The sequence below is a fragment of the Antedon bifida genome, chromosome 2 (assembly GCF_963402885.1).
Source record: "Antedon bifida chromosome 2, ecAntBifi1.1, whole genome shotgun sequence".
In the NCBI taxonomy this organism is placed as follows: Eukaryota; Metazoa; Echinodermata; class Crinoidea; order Comatulida; family Antedonidae; genus Antedon; species Antedon bifida.
Genome location: NC_136227.1, coordinates 29,567,801 through 29,580,220, shown reverse-complemented (window position 1 = coordinate 29,580,220; position 12,420 = coordinate 29,567,801). Strand labels below are relative to the sequence as shown.

The following is a 12,420-nucleotide window of genomic DNA, read 5'->3' as shown; positions in this document are numbered from 1 at the left end:
ATGATTATTATAGGAGCTAAGATATACATAACAAATCTAAATCTGCATTAGCTTAGCCCCTCATAAATTTTAATATAATATTTTGAAAAATGTAACTCCTATTAACTTTTCATTGGTTAGTCATCTAAACCCTAGATCAGTTCACAGATAACACTCATTTTCTGGAAAATAAAAATGTTATCAATATCTACCTCAAGGGAAATAATTATCCTTACAGTTTTATAACTGCCATATACATTTGAAAATCACCTAGTTTCACGTCAGTGGTCACATGGAATCTTTAACTTGAACATTTTTTACATAAACACATTACTTATTTTTCTTTTTAAATTTACCTATTTAAAAAAAAATATAAAGTGTTATATCTATTAGTAATGAGTTTATTTAGTATTCGTATCTAAAAATACTGACATTTAAAAACTTCATAGCCATTGGTTTTAAAAGGAGATGACATGAAGTAGTATTTAAATTGAGATTCTACGCTAACATGTATTCTGAATATTTTACGATTATGAATTTATCTCTGTCTATCTATTTCAAAGAAATTCAAATTGGACTCTTTAAGATCTGTCAACACTATCAAACTAGTTGTGATGTGCCCAAATATGGTAGTGGTATGCCCAAATATGGTAGTGATATGACATCATCATGTCCATATACGGGCACATCACATTTGTTGTCACATAAAGTTTGATAATGTAGACAGAGCTTTAAATTTGCAATCAATGACAAGTATAGCATGTCGTGCAATAAGAAGCCGCTTGCGTTTTGTGAAATCATTTGACTGAGTTTGGATAAAGGTCGACGAGTTTAATGAGCTTGATAAAAAAAAAGAATGATCATTTCTGGAGCAGTAAACATAGGAAGACTTTGCCGCACTTACATATGTGGTAATTTGAAAGGGGAAGTATGTAATTGGATTAATTCGTGATTAAGTTGACTTTTGTAACATGTCTTTGTCGGCATTGATCGATTACTTGGTACTACGTTAATTATAGTTACAACTTTGTCTACCAATTTACAGTACTACGCTAACGAGCTGCTTCCAAACAATTATAACAAATTGCTAAATGATAACCATAGATAATTGACAAGTTATTCAAGTTTTTCTAAACATGAGGATGTCATACTTTACAGACGAATTGTTTACGAAATTTGCATGCTTCGCTGGTAATCCATCACACAATGCTAATAACGTGGCGAAGGAATTTTCCTCCGGGCGGTTTTTATATATTTACATTGTCGTAACAAATCTATATTATACTACCAATGTGCATGGTCATTTCGTCACCTGTTGAATAGGATTAAAATTGACATATTGTCGCAGAGTGACAGATGAATGTGTTTCAACGGCTTTAAACACTCCCTAGTGTAATGTTACGACTTTGTTACAAAATCTTGCTGTTTTTTCGTTACTATAGATACCTACTTTACAGCTTGATTTAACCAATGATGATTGCGGTAATGTACGCAACATGATATTAAAAAAGATATTAATACTGAACTCAAAAGAGTGTTTCAAACATTTATCAGCATGTCTTTAATTTAACTTGTCACAATGATGATACATGATATATCACCAGGCTGTAGCACCCTCTACAGACTTCATAAAAAAAATATGATTACATAACACTCAAGATTAATCTACATGTATATCATATCATATCTAAAATGAATATCGAACTATGTTAATAGCTTGCCGATTAGGAATACTTTTTTTCTTTCAATTTTCAATGATATTACTTTACAATGCTAACATACTCCACAGATTTGCTAGCACTTAACAATTAATTCACCTTTTTGTAATCAATTCATTTGTGAAATGTCATAATCTGGGTAAGAATCATATTTCAAATCAGAAGCAAAAAAAACATAATAATAAGAATAACTATTCCTCCTTCTATTCCACATACATCAAAACACAACAACATTTTTGCCGGTCAAATGTTTTCTTATTTTTTTTTTGTTATATTAAACATATTGCTTACGTACCTGATTGGTTAATGTTTCTCTGTACTTGAGTTCTGATACGGCTTCTACTTCGCCACTCTTTTCGAGGCCTTCAACTACGCATGTTAAAATCTCGGAAAATTGCTTCTGGTTGCCGTAGCAACATCTCGCCGATGGTGAGCACAGTGCTAATGCTGCATTAATTCTTACCTGAAAGAATATTATCAGATTTAATCAGTTGTAAACGACTTTTTATATTATTTTATCGGATATATAAAAAGCGCACCATTCGTTTAAAAGCTTTAACAGCAATTCTAAGTAAAGGCATAGTACTTGGAATTTAGTATTAAAAACTGGTAATGAAGATTGTCACTTAAAAGTGTTGTGCTCGATAGTTGATGACGAGATTATTTGAAATTACATTTTTCTCTCAGGCCACTTGTGAAAAACTTGAATAAGAGTTTAATTTCTAAAATCCAGTTAAAGATGTATTGCCCCCTTAAAAAAAAAAAAATATTACAAAAATTTCTATTGAATATGCCATTTTAATGTCACATAATAGTTATCCACTTTGACCAAAAATTAGATAAAAATGTATTTACCTGAAAAACAGTAATTTAAAGCAAAAAATAGTCAAATTGGCTGCCAGCCAATGGATTTTTGGTTGAATTTAACCATTTATTTTGTCATTTTATTAAAGTGAAACATTGTTTTTTTTTGCTTTTTTTTCTACTGAAGTGATTTTAACTTTATTAAAATGACAAAATAATCTACTCAAAGTCTAATTTCATTAATCTTTATTTTTCATGTTTTTGGGGGACAATACATTTTTAAATCATTAGGCACATAATTATTTTATTTCTTAAATGTTTTATCATGAATTATAAGACATGATTTCAATACAAAATTTATGACAAAAGAGTTTCAGAGCCATTATGGAACCACTCCAAGTCCTTAAAACAATATTAATTTTTTGTTCCATACTCAATTAGACATTTTAATAATCGTTGTTAAGTCGTTGAATTGTGTTGCTATGTAATTTTATTGTATCAACCTTTTAACTTTGAGCAATTGTATGTCACATGAATTTCCGTATGGACAAATAAAATGAACTATGAACTATGAACTATAAAAAGCATACAAATGATTTGTGGAATACAAATGCCTTAAATGTGAAAAATAGGAATACTTAACTAAAAAAATTATATTTTTTAACAATTTAAACGTGTTTACTTTTGCTACATAGTATTAATAACACACAAGTACAAGTGGCCATTCAACTACTACAGGTATTACATACTTTTTATCACATCAATGACAATTCTGAGTCAGAATAAACTTAGTACCTCTAGATCTTCTACGATATGTATATCTCTATGATTTACCAGGCATTTTTCTTGTAACAAATTTAGTCTGACAGGTGCACTAAGCGAAGGTTAATAAAGACGCTTTTAATTCTTATAAACTATATTAACAAGTAGTAGATAAATGGCTCAGATTGGATTTTGTTTTAACATAAACTGGTGTTATCGTGATGTACATACCAAGTAGACTTGCTAGAGGGTTTTGAACGGGTGTTAACTATTTGAAGAAAGTGATACATTTTACAATAATCATGAGCATTGACCTTAACTAAAATATTCCAATTTAAGAAATATTTACCCAAGTGTTTCTACAAATGTTGAATGATAAATTCAGTATTGTGTATACTATTTTTAATGTGACAATTATATGCATCTTGTAAGACTGTTTTACAAATCAAAAATTATATTTTAATATCCTTTACTTACTGGACATACAGGTGGTTGAAATTTACATACAGGTGGTTTAAATTTACATACAGGTGGTTGAAATTTACATATAGGAGGTGGTTGAAATTTACACACAGGTGCTTAAAAATTACACACAGGTGGTTGAAATTTAGATACAGGTGGTAGAAATTTACAGCTGGTCTTTTAGTTTAGAATTAACTAATTTACTCTGCAAGAAGGAGCTTACAGGTTTGCATACTTCTAGACTTTTTCCGAAATAGCGATGGCTTTTAATTTATAAAGCTCAAAAGTCGTGAAGTGCTATGAAAAGTGAAAAAGAAAAAAACAGATGAAGTCATGCAAGTGGAGTGGAGTTGTGGCTTGGTGGTTATGATGCTTGGCTGCCACTCCAAGGGTCCTGGGTTCAAGTCCCTCCACATGTCAGGATTTTTTCTAAGGACCAAATTACAACTCCACTCCCAAAGACTTGTAATAAGACTTTGTTTATGTAGAGCATCTTGTGTATATGTTTGTATTGTGAACCTCTGAGGGTCCCTAAATGATCAGCAATTGCTGGATGGATCACCCTCATTAAATATGGTAAAAAAAAGAAAAAAAAAAGCCCTCGTCGTTAACCGGGATTCAAACAAATAAGCTGTGTTTAGCACTAGTTGAGTTTCGTCCATCTCAAACTTGCCGCCTGCTATTCTAGTAAAGCTATAGAAAACAGGCGGGCATAAACGGCAACCAATGGGGAAAGGAGAAATACAACTGCTGACACTATGCAGAAAATAGAAGGAAGAAGAAGTTGTAGTCATCAACTTTTAAATTATCTCTCTACAATCAATAGCACTCAGCTAATCAACAATTTCATTTAAACTACATAAAACAGGAAACTCTGGAGAACAGTCATCAACATCTGCAACCAGACATGATGCTACCAGGAGAAGATACAGTATTGTGTGTGTTAAGTTATACCTTAAAGTTCTTGCAGTCTAGAATGATGTTTGATATGGCATTGTAGACATCAGTACACCAGGATGCTGAACCTATATCAAGATGTGCATTTCTAAATGCATTGCTGATGGCATAGCAAGCATTCCACCGAACCTGAAAAAAAAAAAAAAAAGATTTACTAAAAGGGACCATGTCTAAATGATTCTACAGCAGCTACAACAGTAGCTACATTTTGAAGTGTCTCTTTAATAATATATTGTCTGTTTAAGCAGATATTTGGCCTTGATGGCCTTGTTAGGGCGGTGGCGCAGCGCGTTGGACGTGCGACTACTGATCGAGATCGAGGTTCGAATCCAACTCTCGCCGCATTGCTTGTATCCTTAGGCAACATACTTTACTTACGTTTGCCTCTCTCCACCCAGGTGCATAAAATGGGTACCCGGTTAGATCAATACACAACTTTGCGCTGATTACTAGCTGCATTCTGGAAGTATGTTTCCTTGCGTGTTTGATCCAAAAAATGATTGGGGTAATAATGTTCATTGCATTGAGAGCTTGCTTATATGCGCTATATAAGAATGAACTATTATTATTATTATTATTGTTAGCAAATGGAATTGAATTTGTTGGCAGTAGTGGTTTAAATTGCAATATACTGCCCTTTGTTCCTTTCACAGGAAAATGTCTCCTTAATAGTGGTGTCTCAAAGGAGGGGATTCTACTGTATAACTTATTTTAGGACCTCTTTAATCTGTATATTTATGTACACAGTATAAGAATGTTGCTGAGAGGTAGGCTGCTGGACATCACCACATATAAGTACCGTTATGGATGGGTACAAAACTAAATTCTATGCAAAGTATAACCTTATATAAAGAATTATGAAATACAATTTGCAAATAATTTAACTCTCTACAACTATAATTTAATTCTTGTGTGCTATAGAACAGCAAGGCTGATTGTTTCAGTTATGTTATTTTACATCTTGACAATACAACATAAATAATGTTTTTTCTATATATAGGTTGGGTCAACACATGAATGGAAAAATTAAATAGAAGCTGTCGCATGTAAACATAAAAAGTGTACATCTTTCAGAATTTTGTCAGAGAAACTTTTAAACATAAGTTCTGGCAAACTCACAGGATGAGAAATTTGTTATGTATTGTAACAATTAGACAAACAAATTGTGTCTTGCTTGCTTTCAACTTCTTATTTTATAACTTAAAACTTACTTAGTAAAAATTATATTTTTAACAATAATTTGTGTTCTAAGCAGTATATGTTCGTTTTGTTCGTTTGTCCCATGACCTAGGTGGTCGTGGGGCGTAGCAGACGAGACACAGTAGTACTCATGATACGACACTCCTAAATGAGTTGATGTACTGGTTTAGTTGCCGGTGTATGACAGGGGCTGTGTATGGACTAGTACACCGGGGTAACCCCCTACTCGTCTCGAAAGATATACTAGGTTCTTTAAAGTGCACATGAGCTATATGTGTACACTAGACCTACGGTTTATAGTCCTATCTGAGAAGACTTGTTCTACCACCAGAACCATGGAGCAAGTGAGCCTTGAACCCATGCCAATGTTATGGCTACGTAATTATGGTGCACATGAGCTATATGTGTACACTGGACCTACGGTTTATAGTCCTATCCGAGAAGACTTGTTCTACCACCAGAACCATGGAGCAAGTGAGCCTTGAACCCATGCCAATGTTATGGCTACGTAATTATGGGGCACATGAGCTATATGTGTACACTGGACCTACGGTTTATAGTCCTATCCGAGAAGACTTGTTCTACCACCAGAACCATGGAGCAAGTGAGCCTTGAACCCATGCCAATGTTATGGCTACGTAATTATGGTTCCACTCTCTTAACTGCTTGGCCACTCATTCACTCAAGCAGTATGTACTGTAGGCCTAAATATTACATAAATCCAAAGGAATGACAATGATGTCGGTAATAAATACAAAATGAAATTACGGAAAAATATTATTCACAATTACAATTTTTACAATTTACAATTTTACGATTGCGAGTGCGAGTGGTTGTCAGTTTGGTGACAATTATTAAAATACATCTACATATACATACAACATACAACAACAATTATGTACAAAAAAAGTAAAAAACATTGGTCGCCCACGACCTACAATACAAAAATATAATAAGTTTATATAATGCATGGTAATGCATATAACCTAATAAAGGGTAGTATAGTAAGTAGAATTCTGGAACATTATCTTTAATTTAATTTCGATTTTCAAGGAAATTTATGATTTATTAAATACAAGGATGTTTGACAACAACAATTATGTACAAAAAAAGTAAAAAACATTGGTCGCCCACGACCTACAATACAAAAATATAATAAGTTTATATAATGCATGGTAATGCATATAACCTAATAAAGGGTAGTATAGTAAGTAGAATTCTGGAACATTATCTTTAATTTAATTTCGATTTTCAAGGAAATTTATGATTTATTAAATACAAGGATGTTGTTTGTATAATTTATTATACATATATCAATAAAGAGTATACATAAAAGCGTACTAAATTGGAACATGACCTAATTCACTTTAAATTGTAGATCTTCAACAGATAGTTCCATTTTGAAATATGAAATTTGATGCCACATCAATCAATAGGTCCTAGTTTGTCGGTCATTGCAAATAGATAGATCCCAACTATAGACACATTTTATTATGCATAATATGTTGCTGATGATAATTAATTGTTATCAATACAAACGAGTAGGAATGAAAGCTACATTTAAAGAGAAATTGTTCTTTAGATAATATCATAGGTACCAAAATATTTAAATCGAACATGTTAAAAAAATATATATACCTTCATAGCTCCGGCTCTAACATTCTTGATGAGTGAACACATAGCACGGTCAATTAATGATGAAAAGTTTCCTTTAGCTATTTAAAAAAAAACAATGTTACATTAAAAAAAAAGTAGAAATATTTATTTATTTAATATTCACTTTGAAAGGGAGTTTAGAAAACATAAAAATATATCTAAGATATTTCTAGATAAAACCTTGTCTACACTATCAAACTTTATACGTGACAAAAAAAATGTGATATAGACATGACAGATGATGTAATATTTGGGCATACCAATACCATATTTGGGCACATCACACATTTTTTTTTGTCAAGTTTGATAGTGTAGACAGAGCTTAACACACTAGGATATCAAAATATGGTATTGCACCCGTTTTGAATAACAGATTCAGTGTAAATCATTGATTTTTAAAGTGTTTTGGTTTAACAGTACACCATTTGAAATATATGTAATAGAATACATAAATTATTAACAGTTTTTCACAAATATTTCTACTCTAAATAAATATTAAACAAGTAGTTTTTTTTTACAAATTCTTAATTTAAAATCATTTCCACATGAACTGTATTTTTGCATGGAAGTCTTGATTTGATTTTATTTTGCATAAATTTCTTTAGTGCTTTGTGCAAACCATACTTCTGGCTGCATTTCAGAATATTAATATCTTTGCATCTAGTGTTTAAGAGCTTCAGGCAAATGAATGTTAATCGTAGATTGTTTGTATTATGCTTCCCCTTATTATTTATTGCAATTATTATTATTAATGCTTGGTTTTTACTAGAGACGAAATGGAAGGATGTAAGCGCAACGAAAGCGATTTGACCAATCCAAGGCAATAGATTTTTCGAACTGCTCGCTTGCATAATTTTGTCTACTCTGTTGCACGTGCGTACAATTGAGAACTAGTGCTGTTCCACTGTACCACATTGTGGATGGATGGACTGAAAAAATGACAATGCTGTGGGTATCAGTGGCTGGATCTCAATGGAGATACAAAATACAATAAGCAAAACCTAAAGTAAAAAAGCCCGAAAAATTAGCAGAGCTTTCGGCTAGCCCTTCAACAGTGCAAGTGAGAGAACTTGGACAATAGATTAAGGATATAAATTATGGATAAAAATTGATTTACCTAATGTTTGTTCACTAATAAAACGCATGAGATTGCCGAGCCCTCGTACAGAGTTAGACTTGACCTTATCGTGGTCAGTTGAACCTTTGATTGCAGCTTCAAATAGCCGTTGTAACAGCAAATCAGAAAATTCTTCTATAAATGCCAAGTCTTCATCTTGCCTATAAAAAATTCAAAAGTATAGGCATATCAAATAAAACTGTTGAATACAAATAAGCCAGAAAGGTAAAATGTTTTGAAGAAAACCATTCTCTTTCGAATTCTTCAATACAGGCCTCTAGGGAAATTCAAACAGAGCCCAGTCCTTTGGGGCTAAATGTGGGTGTAAAATTGAGAAATACATAAATTGGAAGAAGGTAATTGAACTTATGTCAATAATAATATATTATCTATTAATAAACATGCTCGATGTTGAAACTTATTTATAAATCATGACCACATTTGGTTGAAATGAATGTTGAGTTATTCGCTTATGGTTTCAAGATGAAGTGGAATGCGTGAGGCTTTTTTTAATGCCTTTTGAAAGGTTTTTTTAACGATAACACTCTGTACTGATAAGGAGAAACTTCTTGTAAAGATATTTCTTTAAAAGGTTATCGATAAAATAAAAATTGTTAGGATACAGTATGTCATAATATATATTTCCTAATCTATTTTGATCCGTTTCATTTCCTGTAGTGTCATAAAAAAGTTTGCCAGGGTTGGGACAGGTGAACATGAGTAAAATAAATGTAAAAGGAGACATTTTATACATGTACACTACACATTGTGCCATCATCATATTTTAAGTGTATCCAATTTTAAATCAAACACACAAATATTATATTATATTTATATAATAAATATATTAGGCATAAGAATAAATTGTACTGACATGAGAGAATAACAACAAACATATCACCAAATTCCATATTTCTCTAATTTGTTTAATTTATGTTTACAAAAATATTTTTTACTACACTTCCACACACATTTTAATGGCAAACCACATATGCTTATACAGCAAATATAATTCAACATAAATTCAACAGTGTACCAGATTTGTTTTAGTCAATGAAACCTTTAAACTATTAATGTGGAAAATTATTATGTAAAGTTGGCTCTCTTTAGGGTTCACTGAATATGGTTGCCTTTCTCTTAAGTTTGGTTGATCTGTACAATGTGGGACACCTGTTAATTTATGGTTGCCAGACACAGTTTTTTTGTCGGGCAGGTGATTCTGCTAGCCATTCTATAAAATTCATGCTAAATTGGACATGATAAAAAGTCTATCTTTATTACTTTATAAAAGACATTTTGTATATTCTGGCTGCTTTGGCTTAGCTTTTTCTGACCTTATTCATTCCTATTAAGATCTAGCAACTGGTTATATTTCCAGTGATTGAGATTGACGACCATCAATAACAGTAAAACATGAACATACTTATTTACGATAAGAGCGTCACTCAGGTTTCCAAGGGACCACGCTGCCTTCATTCTAACATTTATGATGGAATCGTCGAGAGCGTTAAGAACCGAATTAGCCGAGTCAGCCACGAACATGACATCCTGAAACAAAAACATTCTTATTACAATTTCAAGGTTGTCTTGTATCGATAAATCATGATATGAACGACACATGAAATTAATCATGTTCTCAAACATCAACTACATGACAGACGAGAAAGAGTAATAAAACGTGAAAATAAACAGTTAGCTAATAGGAAGTCTAAACGAAAGGTGATATAAAATGTGTGGGCACATTTTACTTTGTTACCAAGATGACACTGGGCACTAGTTTTCACACAAAATAATTTGTAACATAGTATAGTATTGTCAAAAGTACCGTATTCATTCAAATAAACGCCCCGCTTTGAATAAATGCCTTCCCCGAATAAATGCCTCCCTCACTAAACAACACTTCTAAAAATACTCTTGAATAAATATTGTATTCTACTTTACTCCAGTAACTACATGTTTTACTGCAGAAGTTTCAATGCAGAAGTATATGAAGCAGTATGTTTATCCAACACAGCTTGCTATAATTGCATTTATAAACAGGTTTTAAAGAGTATACAAAACTAAATACTGCAGCAACTGCAATAGAATAATTTTGACATGGTCCCTAGGCAATGAAATAATTGCAACATTGTAATCAAACTAAACTTTTCACCAAAAACTCTGATGACACTCCACACTTAAATCTGATGAACTTAGCATGCTGTAAAGATTGGCTAATTAGAAAGGCTGGTAAAATCAACTTTCCCCCATGTTATTCTTTAAAAATAATACACAAAGTTGAACAAACTAGTATTGCGATTGTTTTGTTTTGAAAACAAGTTGTAAAAACAAACTTATTTCAATAAATATTGATGTTATTTTTGTAAATTACAGTAGCACTTTAATATTTAGATAGCAATCATATCTTGTTAAAGTAACATATATCATCATTTATCTCACCTAAAAAATACATAAAAGAAGATGTAAAATGTAAAACAATGAGGCTAGATTACTTAAATGTTATACAGAAAATGACATTTGAGAGTCTCTTGACAATAAAAGTGGAGAGGCTCTTCACAAACCAGTCAAGAGATACTCAACCTAAACATACAATATTATTTTTATTTATGCTTAATTTAAAAAACAGTGTATAGTTTCATTTTTTTAAATAAATGAAAACTGCTCTTTATTCTGTATTTTGTCAAATATTCACCCACTTTATTTTATCATTATTTTCCAGCAAAATGTAGCACTTTTTTTGGTTGGAATTGCCGCAATATAAATGTCAATTATTGTTAAATAATATAAAATCAAAGACAAAATAATAAAAACCATGTTGGTGTATGGTATATAATGCAAACTATTTTTTATGTTCATATATTAAATTAAATAATATCATATATTGGTTCTGTATCTACAAATCAAAGGTATTATTATCGTTATCGTAACTGTCGGAGGAAATTCAGATTAGGCCCTCTACTAACCCACACAACAGCCAGCAGTGCAGTACCTACCAGAGCAGCACACAGTCATTGTCCATTAAGAGTTTCTATTTGCCTGTGAATTTTGTTTTATCAAATTTGTTATATTGATGCAATATATTACAACACCACACGATTGAAAAAAAAAATAAGTGAAGATATATATGCAGCCTCTCAATTTGATTGTTGAGAATGTGTGTGACATTTCAACCAACTGAAGCTAATGAATTTGATCACAGTTATCAAAGGAGTTATGAAATCTGTCTGACCGTTTATTACTTTTCAATCAATTTATGTCTTGTAGGAAAATATATACACTTGAAAGTCATGTAGGAATGCATATGAAGACATTTCAACTTTACCTCACGTAGACATGGGTAGAGAATATAAACACCCAAAGCACGAATGGCGGATGCCTTCACACGATGATCTTCGTCGTTCGATAGGCCTAGTAATAAAGTGACGCATAGTATTCTTTTGTCCATCTGTTTACAATAAAAAAATTGAATTTTAATTACTATAATTTTTATAGTAAAATAATAAATAAATATTGATAAATTGGAATTGAAATTCAGTTATTTCGACTATGGTGCTTGTTAAGCTCTGTCTACACTATCAAACTTTATGTGACAAAAAATGTGATGTGCCCATGTATGGACATGATGATGCCATATCACTACCATATTTTGGCACACCTTTTGTCCAACTAGTTTGATAGTGTAGACAGAGTATAAAGATGAAAATAAATTTAATACTAAAAATATTTACAAGAAATTCTCTGAAAGTATAATATTTTTGTAGTATT

General features: G+C 31.7%; 1 protein-coding gene across 1 annotated transcript in view; it reads right to left on the bottom strand.

Annotated features, from left to right (window-relative positions):
- LOC144834475 (HEAT repeat-containing protein 6-like) overlaps window positions 1–12,420 on the bottom strand; it is a 40,996-nt gene that overhangs the window by 16,087 nt on the left and 12,489 nt on the right. The window contains exons 15-20 of the mRNA XM_078689279.1: window positions 11,978–12,100; window positions 10,079–10,203; window positions 8,656–8,816; window positions 7,521–7,597; window positions 4,680–4,811; window positions 1,993–2,160 (exon numbers count right to left, since the gene is read on the bottom strand). Coding sequence (XP_078545405.1) covers window positions 1,993–2,160; window positions 4,680–4,811; window positions 7,521–7,597; window positions 8,656–8,816; window positions 10,079–10,203; window positions 11,978–12,100 — 786 coding nt within the window. The remainder of the gene's footprint in view (window positions 1–1,992; window positions 2,161–4,679; window positions 4,812–7,520; window positions 7,598–8,655; window positions 8,817–10,078; window positions 10,204–11,977; window positions 12,101–12,420) is intronic.